The 23,580-nt window shown below is 35.3% G+C and overlaps 1 protein-coding gene across 1 annotated transcript; it reads left to right on the top strand.

Annotated features, from left to right (window-relative positions):
- The first annotated feature begins 7,307 nt into the window (after positions 1-7,307).
- LOC103695949 (ER lumen protein-retaining receptor) lies at positions 7,308-23,536 on the top strand. The gene is made up of 6 exons (XM_008777406.6): positions 7,308-7,579; positions 14,493-14,758; positions 14,946-15,061; positions 22,835-22,908; positions 23,011-23,074; positions 23,159-23,536. Exons 1-6 carry the CDS (start codon positions 7,489-7,491, stop codon positions 23,193-23,195), a joined length of 648 nt encoding a protein of 215 aa, XP_008775628.3. The 5' UTR covers positions 7,308-7,488; the 3' UTR covers positions 23,196-23,536.
- Positions 23,537-23,580: the final 44 nt, after the last annotated feature.

A 23,580-nucleotide genomic window follows, 5' to 3' on the forward strand; every position in this document is an offset into this window, starting at 1 on the left:
TGATAGTGGAGGTTAAGGTTCCAGCACCTTATAGGCAATTCCTGCCTCAGCCTCCAACATATCAACCCAAATGAACGACAAGCTGCCAAGTCAGCCTGATCAAAGTTCGGCCAGCTCAGGCATGCAAAAACAAGCTATGAAACTTAGTATCGCCAAACCATCATGGCAAATAAAACAAGAGGTACGAATAAAAATGCTTTCATTAATATTTGAAAGTTATAGGGCAGAAGCAGTTTGGCAACCAAATAGTACAAGCACAAAAAGATCTAAATGCACTAGGTCCTACAGTGCTGATGACTTTAAAGAAAGTCAAGCTCATCGGAGGCGGACAACACAAGCAATGTCATCAGGCCCATGAAGCCATCCTTTGTTTCACCCTACACCTCTATGGTGATGCTAAGAAGTGAAAGAAATATACTAGGCCTTATTGCTTGGAACTTGGTAGGGGGACCTCGACGGCTAGGGGAAGGTCGGTAGCAAGCACGGAAGAATCAGCGGCATCTCCACCCCACTGTTCCTACTCAGCATGATTCTCCTCCCATTCTACAGCCTCAACCTTGCCTCTCTCCTCCTTGGCTTCCTTTGCCTCGTTATTCTCAAGTCGGATATGCAGCTAAAGTCAAACTTATGGAAGCACCTTGCCACTAGTGCCGACAATTGTAGAAGCAATGCATGTAGGATTCAATGAAAGCAGAAGCATGATCCTTCTAGAAATCCAAGGAGGCCTTGTACGCCTCTACAGTGCGGAGGACCCGTTCCTCGGTTGAAGCCACCCACTGCTCAGCCGCTTGTTGCTCCTTCTTGTCTTCGATAGCCCAAAGTCAAGCCGCCACACACTAAGCCTTGGAGCCCTTTTAGCTCTGCGACAACGGACTTCAACTTGGCGGCTAGCTCGTCTATTCTCTGCTTCATTTGTCCTACTCTTGCTCCACCTCTCGAGCATGCTACTAAAGTTGGTACTGCTTTTGAACAAATGCCATGTGAGAAACACTCCTGAGGAAAATGATAAATTGTCAGCAATAAGATAGCTCAACAGAAGATCCACAAAATACAAGATGATGCTTACCTTGATAGTAACTCGGTAAGCCCTATTAAATAGGATCCATTCATTCCCATCCTCTAATTTCTATTGGTCAGCAGGGAGAATGATTGCTCTAATAATTCTCTAGCTATATTCAATTATATTAAAGCTAAGGCAGAGGGCTTTACTGCTCAGTCAGGGCAGTAGACCTCCTCTATGGGGGCAAAACGTGGGGGGGGGAGTCAATGCCTTAGAAGGGATGGACCAAGGAGACAACAAAATCTCCATTTCAGGGTTTCCTTAGAGGGCTCCATACGAAGCCCAATTAGGTTGAGGGGCCAGAGTAGTTGTAACTGTGCGCCGACTAGGGCAAAAAGGCGAGGTCTCATGCAGTCTCTTGGAGAATGCCGATGAGACATCCTCCAATGTCACCTTGTGCTTGGCGATGACCGCCTTCCTCACTAAGGATTTGTCCACCACATTTATAGAGACTAAAGTGAAGTTAGAAAAAAGTTAGTAGCAATTTGAAGAATCGAAAAATGGAAGAACTCTTACCCTAAGGGCGAGTAGGTCTCAACACAACACTGACCAAGGTCTACTTGGCCAAAAACTTTCAAACAAGAGGAGCCTTGAGGCTATGCAAGGACTCCAAGATCTGCTGCTCGACATCGAAGAGAATAGAAACTCGATTCATGCTTTTATTAGGGGTGCCCTAGAAGGTGTTAAACCCCCAGGATCACTCAGACAAAATAAAAATGAAGTGGCCCTTCCAGCCATGCACTGAAGAGGGACCGCCTTGAATCAATCGGAATCCCTTTTGAGATGAAATGTACCACCAGGATCACTCGGAAGGGTGCTTCTCATGCATGGAATAGCTCGACAGTGGGTTGTATACTGTATAGGGATAGAAGAGATAAAAAACCAACAATAATCTACCATGTATTAGGAACCAATTGGGCAGGCACTAACCGAAAACTATTGAGAACAAGGGCAACAAATAAAGGAGGAGAAAGCTTCAATCTAGCCTTCAGAGTCTCTTCATAAAGGCTAATTGGGCGGGACAATAGGCATTAGCCCTCTCCTCACCCCTAGGAAACCTAAAGGAGAAGCTGGCTGGGATAGATTAACCTTTCCAAAACTCGTCTAAGTCATCTTGGTCCAAGATGCACTAGAGAGGGAACCTGGTAGGGTGGAGTTTTATAAGATGACTCACACCCACCGAGATGGCAGCTTTGTTCGGAAGGAGTCAAGAGATATAGTTGTATGTATTCATCTTTGACTTGTGCTGTATTTTTTTTTGTTCTATTATTGGCGTACATTAATTTGACTTTTTCTTTTGGGAGATATAGGATAGGGCAACAAATCTTATTTCAGAGCGCGTCGGGGAGTCATCATCATCCGATGCGACCAGTCATATTGAAGCTCAAGTGCTTGCTGAATTGATGGGCCCAGAGCGTTATGGTTGAGTAAGGCGTTACGGCATTAGAGTTACCCCCACTCAGTCACTCAACATGAGGGAGGAGAAAGAAATAATAGTAACTTGGTCTCGGGCATCAATAGGGTAGATCAAGAAAACAGCAGTAGCAGCTGCAACAAATCTAAACGGACCCGGAACATACCGTTAGGAAGTGATTCAGTAATTAAACCTTCATGAATCAATTTTTGTTCTTTCATTCCAGGTAACCCCCTTGAAGTATCAACTAATGAAGGAAGAGGTATATAACTCACTTTTCCTCTCTATTTCACAAATGGGAAGTTAGAGATAAAATTAGGATACCAGAGGAGGAGGAGTTTTTTCTTTAGAGTTTAGGGTTGAGATTAAAAAAAAAAAAAGACTAACCCCTACTCTTCATTGGGCATGTATACAAGAAATGCCTGAGAAGGTAGTAACACTGCAAAACTTTGTCATCTTCAAGCAACTATTGAAAAGTTGAAGTAGAACCAAGCAAATTTGCAATTTCAGCTTGCGAATATTTCATCTATGTTGCAACGATTTCTTTCTTCTCAGGTAAATAACTATATATATTTGAATACTTTACATATTATCAATTATGATATATGAGTTAATGTATTATATTATTCCTAATTTCTAAGGTTTCTCTTTTTTTTGTAGATTTCTGATACTTCAAACGCTCGTAGAGATGATGATGATGGAGCTGAATCCCATCCTTGATGCCTTCTAGACTATTTTTTATGGAGTTTGATATGTATATATTTCTTATTTTTCAGAGTACATTGTAATTCTAAACTTATTATATAAATTTAATCAGATATGACAATATTCATATTTCAAATGATCTGAGTGTTTGTGTCAATGTGTTAATGTAATACAGGTTCATATTGTTGTAATGTGTGTTTTATAATGTGTGTTTTATAATATGAATTGGCATTTTTTATTTTTTTTAAAAAATACAATTCTTGACGCTTTTTATCGTCGGTAAAAGACGTCGTGGCACAGCCCCGACACGCCTATGCCGACGCTTCAAACGCTTAACGTTGGCAAAAACTGGGATTTACCGATGCTTCGACGCTTTATAGCATCGGGGAAAACCAGCAGGAAAGCTGTGAGGAATTTGTCCGTTGGGTATTCGCCGACGCTTTATAAGCATCGGCAAATCCCAGTTTTTGCCGATGCTTTCGTTTTGCGTCGGCAAAAGTTTTGCCACTCCGGTATCGCCGACGCTTTGGCGACGCTTCGCATTGCGTCGGCGGGATTTTAGCCGACGCTTATATGAAAGATATCTCGCTCAATGAATGCTTTGGTTACTTCTTTCGCTCGAGCCGAGCAAGCACTACTCAAGCTCGAAGGAGGGGGGGGGGGGGCAAGTGATATGGCTCGGATTCGTTATTCCTAACATTTCATATGATAGCTTAGCTAGACGATGATATGTGTTAACACAATCAACGACCCATAAAATCTTCAAACAATCAGTATGATTGGTTATAGCTCGATGCAATCTCAATGCACTTGAAAAGAAATATCGTAATCGACCAGTAGATAAAGAAAGTGCTCGATCATGGGACGCTTAAAAAGGAATATCTTAACCACTTCGATTAGTAGATATGAAAAGAGATCAACTGGTTGTTCGCAAATGGCGCAATTTTAATCACATAGATTCGCATCCACTCCTTTACAAATACCGGGTACAGGGACCCCCTAGGTATGAGTAGAAATCCAAATACCATAGTCTCACATTTCTATCTCTCTTTTAGCTCTCCTATTTCCTCTCAAAATTCTACCTAACTTAAGCATCGGAGGGCCCCCAGTTGGACACATTTCGGTGACCTCCTAACCATTTTTTTGTAGTTACAGAATAACTTTAGCACCTGCTATTATCCTCCAACTCAATCGAAAAGAGCAGCTCTCTTGTCGGTTTGTCCACCCATTAGATCGGATTTTGAGATGCAACAACAGGTTGTGCCTATATGGCCAGATGATACCAAGCAAATTAATCACCTAGCAAACTAATACACAACTCTAAGTAAATTGATACACAATTTTTATAACATGATGTTCACTAGTACATAGTACACGACTAGATGATACACACTTAGCAAATTAGTCATCTAGCAACACAATACATAGCTCCAAACAAATTGATATATTGTTTCTAGAATATCATATTCACTAGTACATATTACATAGTCAAGTGATACACACTTATTGACTTCTTGAAACATACCATAAGATTTTTTGATATATACCCAATAGTGATCCAATGCACACCTCAAGATAAATCGATGCATAACTTTTAGAATATATTTTTTATTAGTATACACTACATATCCAAATGATATACACCTAGCACATTATAGATAAATAAATGCATAATTTTTAGAATATATTTTTTATTAGTATACACTACATATCCAAATGATACACATCTAACAAATTAGTTATTTAGCATGCCAATACACATTGTAAATCGTACAAAGTTTTCAGAATATAGTATTCACTAGAACTAGCACAATTTTTTAACTTTATCAAATATAAGAAATTATATACATATATACCATTTCGTAGATTCTATTAACTCTTTGATACAAAGATCCTGAAAAAGGAGAAAGAAGGCCTCATGGTCGAGAGAGACGACTTGACGAGGGAGAAGACAGATAGAGATGTTTAGCGAGAAAGAAAAAGACATCGTGCATGATTTTCTTTTCTTCTTTGTTTTTCTAAAAAAAATCATGAAATTGACGACTTCACTATTAGGAGTTCCTAACTTTTGAATTTTTTTTTTTAAAGATGGGCATTAGAAAAAATATAAAAAAATAAGAAGTCTATCCCATATTTTCTTATTTGGTGCCCATCCCATTTGATTTTTTGCTCATCTTAGAGGAAAAGTAGGTATGTTTTTTTTTTTTTTGGAAAATTGGATACATCGTATCGTTCTAGTATGAATACATCCAATAACATTAGGCAGTCACTCGAGGAGTGGAAATACGCTTCATAAGTTACACTATACTTAATAAAGTATAATAAGTGTGATGTAAGCATATTGGGAAATGCATAGCATCCAACTTTAGAAGTCTACCACCCAAATGATTATTCATGTTACCAAATAAAATTATTAATAAAAATATTTTTCTATTTTTATGTAACTAAAGAAATTATTAAAAGACCATTCTTAACGTGTTTATGTATCCTTCATAATTCTAGCTAACTTCCAGTATTACATCAAAAGCAGATGTGAAGTAAACATATATATATTAAAGGTTTTGTTACAATAATTTTTATTACTCTTTTTCTTGATGTGGTGTTTTTCAGTCTCAATCATCAATAAAGAGGGAAAAAAATTATTGAAAAATTACTACTCTTTTATTACTCTTTTTATGTTTGGAGGTTATAGATCTTAAATCATAATTTTTTTATAATTTCAACCGTTTTAATTTAAATTAAGATTTTTCTAATAAGTTCTTTTTAATTTCATGATTTTCGGACCATTTTAAGATTTCATTGTACCCAAATATCTCATATTATAAAATCAAGATTAGTAATTTCAAAAATCATAGAATATCATGATTTTCCAATCTATCCAAACGCATCCTCAATTTCCTCCATTTTCACCGGACGGGGGTGGTCAAAGGAACTTGTGATAGCAAGAGACAACGAGTGCTGGAAAGTGAAGAGCCTAAGAGATGGCAAATTAAAATCAAAAGAGGAGGTCCAAAGTTGGATACTTGAGAGCAATGAAGGTGTCAGATCAGGATCTTAGTGGTTATCAGCTACTGAGATAATAAAGTGATTATGAAGTGATGGCAAAGTAGATGGAGCTTATGGGTGATATTGTGGACTCAATACAGCATTGAAGCGATGGCAAGAATGAAACAACAAGGCAACATCTAAGTTGTTGATAATACAATGGTGGGGTGACTCGGGATCCTTTATGATATACGTTTTGTATCGTATCGGATGGCTGCTATGTTATCCAATTATAAAGATGGATGGTTATCAAACAAGATACGATATACGATACATAAAATATGCTTATATGGCACACAACATCTGCCTATTTGATAGTCATCCGTCTCCATAATCTGATGATATGGTGGCCATTGAGGGCTATACAACAATCTGTACTGTAAATCTTAAAGAATGCGAACTCTAAGATAAATAAGCATGGATCCATGGATATGAGCAACCTAAGATGATGAGATTAAAGGTTGGTGTGGAATAATGATGTGGAGGGTCTCTATAGAATGACATACTTGTAATGATGGAACGAGGAGCAAATGGTGATTTGTCACAATTGGGCATGAGAGGATTAGGCAAAACACAAAAATCAAACAACAAAAAAAAAATTATATAAATAAATTTTAATAATTAACTAATATTATTAAAAAACTGATATTTGGTGATTGGTTGGCAATCTTTTGATACAATTTAGTCTTACATGAGTTTTGAAGAAGTATCACAAGTTCTCTCACAAAAATAACCTCCCTTGTGAATCAGATGCAAACCAGTGTTGCACAGCCAATAAACATTTGACGAATACCCCCATTTTAGGAATTTCCAGGGAGGTACACGTTCCCAATCGCATAAAGGTATTTCCACGTGGAAAAAGATGACGCGTTGCTTGCTGGTTGCTATTGCTCTCTGCTCTATTCCTGATCCCGGCGGGGTGTTTTTCCTTGACTTCCACTCGAGAAGTAAAGTCCTTCTGAGCAAACGGACGGCCAGGAATCACCCATTTACATCAAGATCCGAATAAACGGTTCTGATCATTCTCAGGCTTTTGCGAGTCTTCTCCTTCCTACATTTAACTCGCGGGACATTATACGCGGCGCCGCTCTCCCCTTCGGTTCTCCCTCTGCGAACATTTAGGAGTGGAGAGAGCTTGGGAGGAGGGAGGAGGGAGGAGGAAGGAGAAAGGCGAGATCTTGGGGATTTCTTGGGTTGTTGATCGATAGATCCAGGCCGTAGATCGGAGAACAGACGGCCAGATCCCGCCCACCAATCCCCGAAGATGAACATCTTCCGGTTAGCGGGTGACATGACGCATCTGATGAGCGTCATCGTCCTGCTCCTCAAGATCCACACCATTAAGTCCTGTGCCGGTACCTCCACTTCTCTCTTTCTTTAAATCTGAATTTTTCATGATTTTTCATAATTTTTTCTGGTTTTAATTCGAGTACATAGGGTCGCTGACGAGATTTATGCTAAGATATTAATGATTAGGCTGCTAGATTCGTTAAAAAAATGATTTTTTTTTCTTTGAGTTATTTGGAAATTTTGAGAACTTTGGATTTGAATTTGGGATCTTTTTTGTTTAAGTAAATCACATTATTTATGTTTAAGAGATTTAGAATTGTAGAAATGGGAATTAGAATGCTAAATTTGAGCTGTGGATCTATTATAGGGAATTGATTTTGAGTTTAGATAGCTGGCCGAGGAATTCTAATTGGGGCTAGTTTGGTATCAAGTAATGTAATGCGTATAACATAATAGAGGATGAGAAATTCTTATTTAATGCTATGGTGGTGTTCTTTGCATGCTAAATAAAGCTGGGCAACAAGATTAGAGTTCTGTGAAACTGAAAAAGTTATACTTCGATGCGATTGGGACATTTTTCTAACTCTGGGTTGTTAGGCTTCCAGGCTGAGCAGTTGAAGATTCAGAGATTAACAAAGTAGAGTTCAAGATCGATGGTCAGGCCAAATATTTTTCAGGAGACATTTCTCCATAAGATAACCGGTTCATCCTTACTCCAATCTTTCTTCTGTCTACTTGGAACCTAGGAAGGTTTTTGCTATATCAATCAAAGTCAAGATTGTCGAGGCAGCGAGGGCTCCCTAGTTGGTAGGGACCCTAAGTGTTGCCTAGGCACCTATGCAGACGGCCTAGTGGCTTAGGTAATCTATCTTGATAAAATACAAAAAAATGTATAAAATCTCTATGTATAACAGTCTATCCTTTTTTCCTCTTAAATCATACATAATAAAAGTTAAGATTAATCAAAACCACAGCATGATTTCCTCATATATTAATTAGCCAAGTCAATGATGAGAGTGAGCTAGCAAAGCAAATAGTCGAAACTTAAATTTGAAAAGTTAAAAATTTGACTAGTCTAGGAAGAAAGACATCTAAACTTTTAAGTTATAATTGAAATCCCATATTTGCATTCCATGGAAATGAAAAGGATTGCAACAATGAGGATAACAGAGAATAACCAGAAAAATATAGAAAAATAGAAAAAAGAAAGGGGACGAAGAGAAGAAAAAGGAACTTTCAAATAAAAAAGGAAAGAGTAAGAGGACCGATATGGGAAGAGAAAAGAAAGAAGAAAGGGAAACGAGTAGGTATGGAAAAACAAAAGAAATAACTACTAGAGGCCTTTGGGTGGTCGAACGATTGTTGTCAGCCTACTGGAGAGCTTCCTGTGGTGAATGACTATTGAAGGGCTCCACAAGAGCTTCTAGTTGGTGGCATGTAGGTGGATAGATGGTTACAGCTGAAGGGCTTCTCACTTGCATTAGTGAAGATGAGAGATGTGTCGAGTTGGGAGAGATGGGGGAAGGGATGAACAAAGTGAAAATGTTTATTAGTTTATATTATTTCTGCTTCTAGTTTACCTAAAATAAATTTATTTCAATCACAACAGTGAAAATAAAGAGGGAAAGTAAAACAAACAAAAGAAAAGTAGGATCTTTTAACATGAGAGTGCCTAACCAGCCATTGCCTAGTTGGTCTAGGCTCTCTAACCATCTAGATGGATTTGGCTAGGTGCCTAGGCATCTCTTTCAAAAGCACTAATCAAAATTGCTCCATTTTAACTGGTCCTCGGCATGCATAGCTTTAGGGAAGGAGAGGGCAGAGGGAAGGCAGGAAAATGTTGCACCAGTTCATGATGATTGGTCATTAGTGGTGTTTGATGGTAGTGCTGTTACTGCAAACACCATTGCTGGCCCTCCATCTCTCCCATCTCTCTTTTTTCTCGCTTCACGTTGTCTAGGAAAAAACTAAGCACCCTCTAGTTTAATTATATATGTTACCTAAACTGGAGCTGAAAAATGACAATCAGGCCTGAGAACCCAACAATCTGCATTAACTAATCTTGATGCCTAGCCACTTGCCCACCGAGGCACTATAATGGCCATACACACCCAATCACCAGGACTCTATTCCACTCTGGGATCTTCGTATTCTTTAGCAAGCTGCCCGGTACCAAGGGAGCTGTCAGGAGTCTAAAACTGACATGATTAGTGTTGTTGACTGCAGATACTGAGATATTCTTGAGACAACCCAATATGCATATCATTCAGTTGTCCCTTTACCCAAATTTGTTTGAAGATGGTTTCAATTTTCATTTTAAACTGCATTCATAGGCTTCTCAAGGTTATAGTTTTTATTGCTCCATTTTAGCAACTGTACTCACAACCTTCATATATGTTCATCTATCTTTTTTGCTGCTTCTGACATCTATTGTTAACATGCTTATCTTCATTATATTTTCCAGTACTGAACCAAGCTTTATGCCTTTTCGTGTTCCTTTGCATTGCTACTAGGAGACACATTGTCTATTTCCTTGTATCTTTACAGTTTCTGCTCCTTGGATTCATTTTTGGATGGTAGTCCCTGCACCCTACCTTTTCGGTCAATTCCCTTTGACCTTTGGTGTAATTCTATCCTCTTGACAATTGTCATCTTTCATGGATATTCTCTTGCATGCTTATGACTAGAAAATTCTCACTAGTTTTAGCACTTTCTTGTAGCTATTCGCTCTTATCACATGTATTAAAGATTTAAAAGGCTTCATTGAGAAACTTATTGCCCTTCAGAACACTGAGCCTGCTCCTTCAACCCAAAGTCTCTGTTTTATGTAAATGAATTTACAAAACTAGATAATACGATGTGATTAAACTGAGTGATGAAAAACATAAGTCCTAGCCCATGGCTTGCATCGTGTCAATAATGAGGAGAGATTGCTCCAATCGCCAAGGGACATTGTTCACCTTATGAACATTGCCCTAAGGTTATTGAAGTGGCTGTCATATTTGCACATTGTAAAGACACATTCATGTAATCTCTTAAAGATCTATATTTTAACTTCTCTCGGTCTTCCTTACCCACCCCACATCTTTGTTATCCTCGCAAATAAGCTCCTCAAAATGCTTTGGGAAGTGTATCAATATTGATAGTAGGGTTTTTGTGTGGCAAGAGTAATTATTGGCATATCAATTTGTACATACCATGGTTGGACTATTCTTATTAAAATATCATGCTAACAATAGAGACATTCCTAGTCAAGAGTTGCCATGTGTTACTTGCATGGGTAGTTTGAGATAGTCCTCTTTCCTACCCTTTTTGCCTTGAATTGTTCTACAGTTTAGTATAGATTATCAGCTTCCTTAGCAAATTTTTGTCCTCACCCTGCTGTGGATTTTCCAGTAGTTAAAATCCTAGCCCCACGAGCTATAGCACTTGGACAGCCCAAGTACCTCAGTAGGTTGGTAATGGGCTGGCTTAGGCCTCCCTGTTCTCCACAAAAAAATTAAGAACTTACACAATTTTAATGTTTGTTAGGGCTTGAGATGATATGCTGCACCTCAGAGAGTCTATCTAATTATTTTTAATCTATGCTGATTCTATTATTGATCATGTACTAATCATTGCTGTCACAAGCAGTTGCTTGGGCACATGGGCTACTGCATGGGTATTAGACAAGGCTCAAAAAGCCTAGGTCAGCCTCACCTATCTAAGTGATAGATATATCTACTATATATAAGCGATAAATAGATAGATAGATACATATATATATGTCATATAAACGCATGATTATAAATAGATATGCATATATCTACATGTATACATACGTCGATATAAAGAGTGTAGTCCAATCCTCTCTCTCATACATACATATACATGTATGAGTTGGACTACACATTTATATCAACTCCTTTGCAAGGAGTTAATGGTTTTAAATCATTGTTAGGCTATCTAAATTTAAGATCTAAATTGTTGAGCATAATCTGCAATACAAAAAATGCTCTGGAACCAAAATTCATATACCTTGGTAATCTCTACACTAGGTATCAATTTGCTACAAAAATAAATTGTATCAGTTGCACTGATATAGTAAAATATATGATAGGGCATATAAATTGAAAATTCACTTTATAAATAAATGATGATATGTATTATGTATATCTTGAAACACAAGTATATTCAAATTCACTAGGTTTTGATAATCAGATCATAGTAAAACATAGTATCATGTTATCAAAACTATTCAATTTGATATCTACTTGATGATTAGGCTAGGGACCACTGAAACATATGAATTTTAATTTCTAGACATTTTTTATGGTGTACATCATGTTTAATGGTTTGGATCTTGAATTTGAATAGTCCATCATTGATTTTGAAACAATAACTCCTTTTTAAGGAGTTAGGTTAAAGTGTGTGGGCCAACTATGTATAAATAAAGAGAGCTTGACTTGCATATACACTTGAGTGGATCTCTACCAAACCCGATCAGATCTAAATTGGACGATGGGAGTTTCACCTCAAAATTCGAGCTTACATATCAAAATCATGTGATTTGGAGACTCCTAGCCTATGCATTAGTGGTCAAAAAATTGGACAATTCAGAAACCATGAAATAATGCATATTATTTTTGACTACTAAATGCTAGGCCAAGGGTCTTCAAATCATATGATTTTTTGTGTGTGAGCAATTTAGAGATAGTAGATCACATCCAACGGCTTGAGTCATTGATATGGGACCTATGTTATCCAATCTAATCCCGATTGGATCATAGTGATCCACTAGAGTGTAGCCAAGTCACACACTCTCTCTCTATGTGTGTGTACGTATATATATGAATTTATACTTACATTTGCATATATAAATGGATACATATGTACATACACACACACACACACGTACACATACACACACATATATATACATGCATGTACACACATTTATGTGCTATGAAAGTATTTTCTTGTAATTTTTTTTATAAATAACTTCGAATGCTAATAAGGGATCAAGATACATCAGAGTGGACACCATAATCCCGATATGGTAACTTAAACTTAATTAAGAACTACTTACTACCCTCCAGAGAGATTGACAACTAGGGGCACTTAGCGATCTCCTTATCTTGAGTTTAGATAACTAGTATATGCCTCAAGGTTTACAGCTCGGTACTGGATTCCGTACCGGTGCCACTCTAGCACAGTATCAGTACGAATTTCTTTGGTGTACCGATATTTACCGGATATTGGTACTGAACTGATACGATACGGTACACTCCGTACTGCTCGATTCGGGCCAGTACGGCGTACCTTGATATGCCTTCTATTATTCCATTTATCAATAAAATATAAATTTTATGAGTTTTATGTTTAGCATGTGTGCCTTATGGTGCATTAAAGTTTTAGTTTATAGAAACAACACAAAAATTTAAGGGTATAAATGAAGTAATTGAGCCAAAAAACCATTGAGCTATCTGTGCCATATCTATTCAGGGCAAGAGCCAAGACAGTAACCTAAGGTCCATTGCCTAGGGCTGTATTTCTACTTGACAGTAATGGTATGAGTAAATTTGGCCTGGAAGTATCTGGATTTATTCTTCATAGGGGATACTAATTGTTTGAAACTCTCTTTATAACATTTCAGTATAAGTGATATCTGGTCTTATCGTTTTCTGGACTTCATTATACCTCTTCAAAATTTTATCATACTTCCAAAGAAATATTGGTAATATGATACAACTTTTCACTATAAGTACACTAGATAGATAATTATACTTATAGGCAAGATGTATTTGATATTGTTTTAGATAGCTGATAACCAAATAGGTATCCACAATCTTCTTCTGTTTTTCCTGTCACATTACAACTTTCCCAAGTCATCGAACTTCCTGTGATGTGTATTTGCAGTGCTAAAGTAGTGGCAGTAAAAAGGTAGTAGCAAGCTTGTTCTTATACAAATATTTGTTTTGATTTCCATAAGCTTTTGAATATTGATATTGATGCCTCTCTGGATATTCATGATCTTTTCCAGTATCCTACTGGTCTGAATCACATAGTCTAAACTCCATGTTGTTCTTGGATCTATGAATGGTCTATATGCCATGCATTCTTCGACAGCACACTGAATGATCTATGCTGGAAGAAATTATAAAAAAAAAAGTCTTGGTGTATCCATGACAGCCATGTCATTAGCTTCAGAAATGGGTTTTGCTTAAAAAGGATACTGGTTTCTCTATACAGCATTATGTAGCAGACTATTACTTTTTTGTGGAAGCATTTATCTTGATGCATCTGTGGAAGTTTATATCGTTATTTATTTGTCCTGAAGCAGTATTATTGAGACCTATATCCAACTTCATTTCAATCAAAATATGCTTTATGATTGAGTTAAAAAGACATAGAGAATCATTTTTGAGAATTTTTATACCTGCATTGAACTTTTGAACCAGCATTCTGTTATTCTTAACGGGGAAGCCTTATCTAATCTGTATGATCTGGTAAGTTCAATAAACCAAAGCATGGAATATGAAGGTCATATTCTGCATTTAAAATCTCAGTTCTCTCAGTGAAAGTCTCTGTCAGATGTATTATTGTCAGTGGGGCTGTGACATGGCTTCATCTGCATGGTATAGCATTGCCGTTAGCATGTCAAGATTTTCCTTGAATAAACTCTTCTGTATAGCTAGTTTGATTGTGAGAGTCTTTATCAGATATATTATTTGTGAGTGGGGCTATGACCTGCTTTCATCTGCATGGTATACTGTTGATATTAAAGTGTCTAGATTATCCTTGAACTAACTCTTCTATACTGCCAGTTTGATAGGGAGTCTTGATTTTGATTTGTAAGGTACAGACATATGGTATAAATGCTTTGCTTCTCTTTGCATTAAGCTTAACTTTTACGATTGTGTTAGGCTGGTTAACTTCTTCCTTTTTCCGAAATATATACATGCAACATGACTTCTTTCATCCTATCTTTGCTTGCAGGTATTTCTTTAAAGACCCAAGAGCTTTATGCTCTTGTTTTTGCTACTCGGTATTTGGATATCTTTACTGATTTTATCTCACTCTATAATACAATTATGAAGCTAATTTTCTTGGCAAGCTCATTCTCAATTGTCTGGTATATGAGACAACACAAGATTGTCCGTAGATCTTATGATAAGGATCAAGACACCTTTCGCCATCATTTTCTAATATTACCATGCCTGCTTTTGGCCTTATTCATAAATGAGAAATTCACCTTTAAGGAGGTAAGTCCACGTATTTATTTGTAGATTTTTTCTTCAAAATTTTAAACTTGTAATTGGAAGAATAATCATATTCATGTCTAAGTACAATTGATGTTTTGATTCTCATTATGGTTTATCATTACTTTCGATTATATTTTCTTATAAAAGTTCTCCTTTTTAATGCCCGTCAATCTAACATTGCTAACAGGTAATGTGGACATTCTCCTTGTTTTTGGAGGCAGTTGCAATACTTCCTCAGCTGGTATTACTGCAGAGGACAAGGAATATTGACAACTTAACTGGGCAATATGTTCTTCTCCTGGGGTGAACTACCATCCTATATCCCATTTTGCTGATTTAATGATTGAAAGTTTCAACTCATATTAACTGCTTGCATGACCTTTCCCTTGTCACGGGACCTTGAATTCGATATTTTGACATCATACAGCCGGCGGCAGTCAATTTTTTTTTTTAATGAAGTGTTGAGAAGCTAATTATCTTATGATGCTGGATGAATTATAGTCAAGATGGCTGGAAAGTGATCTTTCAACTAAAAATATTTGAAAATCTTCACCTAATTTATTTTTCAGACAAAAGACACATTTTTGTTAGTCAACTGTCCACCTAATATGCATTTTTGTTGTGGATTAATGAATGAAAAGTGAAGTTCTTTTCTTTCTTGAAAGCTTGCTACTCATATCTTTTATCCAGTTGTTAATGTTATTAACATACAAGCATGTAATACCTCTTGCTCTCAGTATATCAGGTTCAAATGTACATTGGTTATGGTAATACTGTTTCCCTGTGCTGCTAATGCTTTAGTGTTCAGACTTTTATGAAATCTTTACTGATATAATTTGGATTTACTTCTAATGATCAGATTCTAATTGTTCCTTTTCGCATGTGACATCAATTTTAGTCAAGTTAGATTTGATAAGGTTTGTTATTTATATATGTTTTCGAAAATATTAACCTAAACTTCTTTAAAAAATGCAACTTGGCATATTCTGCTGACTATTTATCCTTTCAATGAACATTTCCCCGCTTGTGTGGAAACTGGTAATCGGCAGATGTAGTGCACCTCAATTATTAATATCACATTATTAGAATTATCAAAAATTCTTATTTTATTAGATAATTGGTAAATATAAAAAGAAACAGTATTATTTTCTAAAAGTGTTGAAAATCTTGGTATCATTTTTTTCAGAGATTGTCCTATATAGCAAACATCAAAAATTGTTAATAATCATTTCATACCGAACTTTGAATAGCAAGTATTGAACTAAGAATTTTAAACCTTAAAGGAAGCATGCCTGAAATCTGACTGGGTCAAACTCAAAATCATTGAGTAAATTCATAAAAATTTGGATCCAAATCTTGTATTGTGATCATTATAGGCTGCATAACAGAATTTGACACGATTCCAGCCATTTGCACGTCTGGATTTAATATAACTTTATTATACATCTTTTATACTCAATCTGTGTCTATAGATATATCTTTGAGCTCTTTTCAAATTTAAATAGACAATGGCCATAAGTATTTAAGAAAATAATATCATGTGGAAATAGATGTAGACTGAAGGAAGAGTCATCTGCCTGTGAAATATCCATAATAAAAGAACATCATCATTCTGTCCAAGGTTAAAACTTAAGCTCAGCAACCAACAAATAAACCATCTAGAAATAATAAACCATCTAGAAATGAGAGAGAGAAAGGAAAATAAGAAGAACAAATAAATGTATAAAAAATAATTAAGATAAATCAATAAAATATAATTAAGCTACAATGCATCCTATAATATGTTGGAATTGTAGTTGTTTTTAACCATAAAAACCTTTGATATCTAAAAAGATGGAAGAGCTAATACCTTTTTGAACTATCTTACAAAGAAAAGCAAGCATTCTCATGGATGACAACCTACAGATACTTTATGTAGCATCAAGATCTGGAGAATGAGAGGGTACACATCTGCTTTAAAAGGAAAGAAAAACAAGGGAAAAATATTTGAAGAATGTTTCAGACTTGGGGATGTGAGAGGTTTTCAGCTTGCTAATTTTAAGTTCCGAATGTTGTAATAGATCAAATCAATAGTTTAGCAAATAATTTACAGGTATAATGTATAATAGTCATGTTGCAACTCATCTAACCTTCTTCCCCATCTTTACTTGGTGTTCATATAACACATTTATTGTTTATTCTAACTGGGGCATGGTTAAAATGGTTTGCTAGTGATACTTGTGCAGACTTTGTCACTTGGGTATTTATGTGTAGAGGATCCTGCAATGAGGCAAGTGGTGGCAGGGAGAAGACAATTCGGGTAGTTGGTAACAAAAGAAGAGGGTTGGCAGAGAATTCTTTGGAGAAGGGAATTCAATGGCATGTTGTGAATTGATCTAGGTGTGTGAGAAAGTAATGGCCACCTCTTTGAAAGAAAGAGCAAAACCAAAGGAATAGAGGCTGAGAGCATGTATGACATAATTGATTTTTTTTTATATATTTTGGTCGTATTTAGATATCCTATTTATTTTATTTGGCTTGCTAACTCAACAGTAAAGTTTTTGGCTTTTAGTGCAACTATGATGAATGGAGACTTGGGATTTATCTACTGACAATGTTTAGATAAGAAGGGGAATGAACCAGAGAGCAAGAGAGAGAGAGAGAGAGAGAGAGAGAGCATGATTGGTAAAAGAAATCGAAGAATGAGTTATTTTGTCATTAAGATCTATTAGGTCGAACTAAAATTTCTGAAGTGAAATGATAATATTACTGAATCTACTAAGCATTTGATGTTCACAAAGGGTGATTCCTGGCTACTAACTTCTGCTTAAGACCTAAACTTGAGGAGGAAAGTGTGAGTTGGGTTTATTATATGGTCACCATGGAAAAGAAAGGGTATGTTCTCGTGTTCTTTGTATTTCAAAAGTATGCCATCTCAATGTTGGTGCTTTATAAGGTTTTTAAAAAGTAATGGCATCTGACGAAAAATATTTGATATAGAAAATCCTTCAAATATTTTAAACTCATTTTTAATATAGTATTATATCAAAAGAATTTATTGTTACACAAGTTTATGAGCTTGAAATTGAATATACTATTAGTTCTGTTATTGTATGACAAAAAATAAAAGGTGGGCTACCACCAAAACTTGTGTTGCAAATATTGTTATGGTATTCATTTGAAATTTTCATGTGAATCTCAAAAAATGTGGCTGAAAACCACATGATGGAGCCAACTCTTTTAGCATTAACTTTATGAGACAAGAAGCAGCTAAATGTGTGGAAAAAAGTAATAATATTAGAGGTGCTTATATTTTGATAATGGTCTAAGAGCACAAAAACAAAAGCCATGCATTGACATGCCAAGATTTGTCTACTTGAAACTCAGAAGAGGACATTCATGTTTAAGGGGAAAAAAAATTATTCTTTTCATCTAGAATATCACCATTATGCCTCTAGATTCTATAATCAAGTGTTTTTTGTAGTTCTTGTGACCATAATTCCCTTGTCTAAATGAAATACATGCCTGCCTATGCCAAGCTAGATGATAGATTTCTGGGATGATGCTTCTCATAATTGTAGCAAGTGCATAACATTAGTGAATCACAGAACATAAGCTTAGTATCCTAATCATCCTTCATCTCTAAGAACCATATCATGTTTTTCCAAATTTTCTTCCTTTAATTTCTTTTCATTTTATGTAAATTTGGATTAGATTTTGGAAATTCTACAAATTATGGCCTTGAATGGTATTGCATGTCGAGGACCAAATAGTGGTTCTTGGAAGGCCAAAAGCTCCTTTGGGTTTTGAAGTTTTTGGTAAAAAATTTGAATAACTTTGTGCTTCCTCCAAAAGTTGAAAAAGATCGTCTAGGAAAGGCTCCAATTTGGAGCTTATGGGCAAAAACTTTACTTGAGACGTGTTCGGAAAGTTGTTTTCATTTTAATGAGACTTCTACAAAGACAAAAAATACTCATGGTATGTAATAATATAATTATAATAATAATGTAATTATATAATATAACATAACATAATTTAACTTAATAATATTATTTTAATACACTATAAATTATTATAATATAATAATATTATAAAAATATTATTATATTTTTTGTTATGCATATTACTTATTATGTTATTTAGATTAAAACATCGAAATAAATGATTTTTGAATTAAGAATACTTTATAGTAATAGTTTTTGATAGTACAAACAGTTAGATAATTGAAAGAGACTGTGTAATGCTTTTTATTGTCATTTATTGATACTAAAAGCACTTTCTCAATTTAGTTACTAGGTAGATATTAAAGTTCCAAGCACTTCAACAGCAAATAGCTTTCTATTAAAAGCTTTACAAGTGAAAGATTTACTATCCAAAGCTCTTTTGACAAAAGCTCTACTACCTACCACTACCAATGGGGCCTACATACCCATTTTCTTATTTTGATAACTTGAAATCCAACCTTCTCTTTTGACAAAAGCTTTCTTTTATTCTGCAATTAGAACTTTTTCCACTTTCGTGTCAGATCTGCTTGATATTTCTGATTCTTTCTCAATTGCTTTCCTAGATTGCATCATATATGATTAGGGATAAGAATGTATCCATCATTACAATAAGCATCCTACTATCCCAAAGCAACTTTCCAATGAAAGCATTAAATACTATATGGAAATTTAGGGCTTCTGAAAATATGGGTGGAGAGAAAAAAACTAGTATAATGTGGAAAAAATTATTGGTGGTAAACCAAAGATTAGTAGTAGATTATGAGCATAAGCTAGATATATTCTACATGAGTTCTGGAAAGTTGGTCATCTTTCAGGGAATGAGGTTTATGAGATGTATGCTAGAAAAAGTTGGTTTCTAGTAAAGATTGCATAAGTTGTCTCTTAGCAGATCATGACGTACAAGATGTAAAGGACCCTTCTGGTGTACATCTGTGAGAAAGAAGAGTGAAAAGCAATATTTATAATGAGAGGCAAGAAAATAGTTCAAGAATTATGAGATTTGATGTTAACAAAGGAGAAAGCTAAATGAGCATAATCTGATGACTACGTTATTTTTTAAAGAGAGTAAATTGTTTAGAGATTGATAAGCAATAATTTGATAAACAGTATAGGATAGATAACCCATTTATGAGTTTGTGGGATCTGTTTCTTATTATTCTTCAGCATCTCTTGATTCCTTTAAGGATATAGCACGTGTAAGATCTGCTTCCAAGGATCTGCTAAAGCAGCATCCCGGCATTTACTAACTTTTATCAAAAATCATCTTAATTGAGGATACTAATGGGTCAAATCAGGTTGTTGACCAATTTTATGAACCCAATATTTTGGTTTTAGGTACATGACCATTTATCTTTCAAATTAATGTCTCAGTAAGTCTAGCAAGCTTTTGGATGGTAACTTAATTGGTTGGAAAACTGCATCTAGTATCTAAAACTGGAGTGATACCCAACTTAAAGGTTTTGATTATGCCTTAAGGGTTGGGTTTGGTTTGGTTATGACATGGTTTGTGCAGCTTACCAACACCTTTACCTTGTCAAGTGAATAGGAGTTTGACCATTGGACAAATGAGTCATTATTTGACAAATAACAATTATGGCCCAGATTAGTATGTGCCAAAAGATAGACATATTGATTTTCAAGTCTCTGACTTGGTTAACCCTTAATTTCTTGTTATTGTCATCATCTATTATTGTAACTGACACAAATTCAAACATTTTGGAAGACATTTCCATGAATTGATCTGTAATCCTTCAGCCATCAAGCTTGTATTGTAAGTAAGTCGTTTTAATTGCTTGACTTCAGCATAATGATTTGTGACTACTTATAATAAGTGCTAAATTGCTATACGAAGTAGACTCCAAAAACATAGGTGCATGGTTCTAAAGATTGAGACCTACTTCTGAAACCTGTAACACTAAATTCATATAAGTGACTTTATTAAGATGTCATTGTCAGGTTGTACTTTGAATTTTCATTGCAGAGTTGCATGATAGGCCTTACTTATCCTATATCTAGGATGATGATGTATTCGGTGTTATAAATGGGAAATAAGAATCAGAATTTCTTTTATTAGGATTTTTTATAGACTATAGAGTTAGTTTAAGAGGGAAAACGGGAGAAAACTGTTGTATCCTAGTCTTTTAGGAAGAGTTGTTGTTACTTACAATTCATTTTTCAGGTTAAAAAAATTAAGCCAACTGCCTCTTCCAAATTCATGGGATCGATGTACATGTAACAATCAGTTATGCAAACAATAATTTAAAGTCTGACATCAGGCTCCTGACTTTTATTCTATTAGTTTTAGCTAGCTATTTTGCTAATATATTTCTGAAAGGTTGGATCAAGTTCTGCTGAGAGCATTATGTTAGTCTGGCACTATGTCAGCTGCGTAACGTGTTAGATTTCTTTCACCCAAACAAAACTTAAGATTGAAGCTTGTATTTTTATAGGGAACTGATAGAGCGCTTTTATTCATTTTGAGAAATGGCCTTGATTTGAGAAGTATTGACTAAAATTTATGAAATGTTGTTATTTTCTTTGGTTTGCTTGATGGATTCTCATGCATCTTTAATTTGTTTGTGAAAATGATCAATCCTCAGGTAATACCATTTTCCCTCTCAAAGTGTAGAATTGATATTAAAAATTGGATTGCATTAGATAATACCATATATTTCTGAAATATATGTCAATATTTTCTTCCATGTCATTTCAATAGTAGCAGGGGAATTAGTATTCCATGTAGTTCACCACGAACCAGGCTGCTGCTTAAAAGAAAAGACTTTGTAATTGTGGAGGTTACATTACTGGACACAATCCTAAATTATGTGTTTGATATTTCCCTAACCATGATCAAAAGACCATGATCCTCCATGTATGTTTAATTTTATGATTTGCCAGCTTTGATGTGATCAGATTGAGGTTGCAAGTTAATGAAGTTGATAATAAGATCAAGCATAGACATTGGGAAAGAATAAGTAGGTTGATGTTATACTTTTCTTTCATATTAACCCAAGCTTGGGCCCAATGCATTTTTCCAAGCTATTTTCTTTTAATTTTTCCCCTTTTCTGTTTTTTTTCTCCCTTTCAGATGTCTCTGAATTTTAATATTATAAATTGATAGCAGAGGAATGAGACTCAGTTTAAGACTAAACTCACACAGCTTAATCACTGTTTCTGGCGGTTAATCTGAAGGGAAATCTGTTTTTTTTTTTTTTAATTCATTTTGTGTCCCAATTAAAATGTATCTTTTAAGCTATGATCAGATGTAGACAGTATGCTCCCAACTTTCGCTTCCTGTTTAAGTTTATACAAAGACTTACATTGTATTAAACATTTTATTCTATGTTGATCACTTCATTTTATGCATAACTTTACCAGGTTGTTTCCTTCACATATCACAATTTTAAATTTATGCTGCTTATGTAGTATTCTAAATTTTTGGCAAATTTAGATTGGCAGTTTTGAAAATATTTACCAATATTTTAGTTGTTCAGTGATATATTAGTTATGAATATTTTGAGTACGAGTTCTGATGTGAATTACCATAACATTGGCCTGTAACTCTAAAATGAATAGCTTCATATTTCTGTTAATTCATTGTTCGCATTGTATCCTTCAGAAAATGGGTAAAAAAAGAAACATCCAGTTGACACTGAGAAGCTTTCTTATGATTTGGATTTGCCTGAAAGTCATGGTGATTTTTATCATCACTTCAAAATCTGGATTCTTGCCCTAAGTACATGAAAAACTTAATTGATTGTTCAGTCAGCTATGAAGGTCTGACTAATGGGTTTATAATGTCTCCAGACATGTTCACTAGCAGAATCAATCCCTCTATTTCCACACCTTTATGGAATTTTACTACCACGTCATGCCTACTAGAAATTCCACCAGGAATGTAACCTGCCCACACTTATCACAGTTTTGAAAGAACAATGTTGCAAACTTATAATTTTCATCATATTGGATTTTTTACTTTATGTAACTGCTTCCATTACACAAATTAGTTGGAATGTCTTTGCCTAGTCCACCCTGTATATTGCCTCGACCAATTGGATCCATTCTCTAAATTGTTGAGCTTGTTTTGTTGCAGTGCATACAGAGCATTGTATATCCTCAACTGGATTTATCGCTTCTTCACTGAGCCACACTACATTCATTGGATAAGTATGAATCCTCTAATTGGCTTTTTGTCCTTTTTCTTGTAAACATGTTTCATTTTTTATTGTTATTTCTTATGTGTTATGTTACTCTGTGCATTTTTCACAGCTTGGATATCTGGACTAGTGCAGACATTGCTTTATGCCGATTTCTTTTATTATTACTTCAATAGGTATATAATAATCATTTTCTGAATATCTTTGCTAGAAAGCAGTGTTAGAAAAAATGATGACTCCAACTTTCATGTAAATTGCAGCTGGAAGAACAATATCAAACTGCAATTACCTGCTTAACTGCATCTCAGATTTTGGATCAGCTGTGGTGGATCAGGGCAGCATGTAGAACATGAATTCCTGTCAATTCGTATAGCAATTTGTTTTACTTGGGTGCATTAGGATGCCTGATGGGTTAGCATGTTAGGATTCTTTTTAGTCCAGGAGAGTCATCTACAATTGTGTGTCATCAGTCTGGGAAAACCATTTCTGATCTGTTGGCTGTGTTACCTTTTTTTGTGTAACCATCACAAATCTTTATACCAATTGTTATCTATAAACTACATCTCTCATGTAATTTTCCAAATTTAAGTACACAACATTTAAATTTCTCAGCTATGATTTACTACTTTGTGTCGAAATCTGTTGGCTGTTTCTTTTGCCATGTTGGAGTTCATTTTATGTC

This window comes from Phoenix dactylifera, chromosome 13 (assembly GCF_051530095.1).
Source record: "Phoenix dactylifera cultivar Ajwa chromosome 13, Ajwa_hap1_PhDact_Kaust_v1.1, whole genome shotgun sequence".
In the NCBI taxonomy this organism is placed as follows: domain Eukaryota; kingdom Viridiplantae; phylum Streptophyta; class Magnoliopsida; order Arecales; family Arecaceae; genus Phoenix; species Phoenix dactylifera.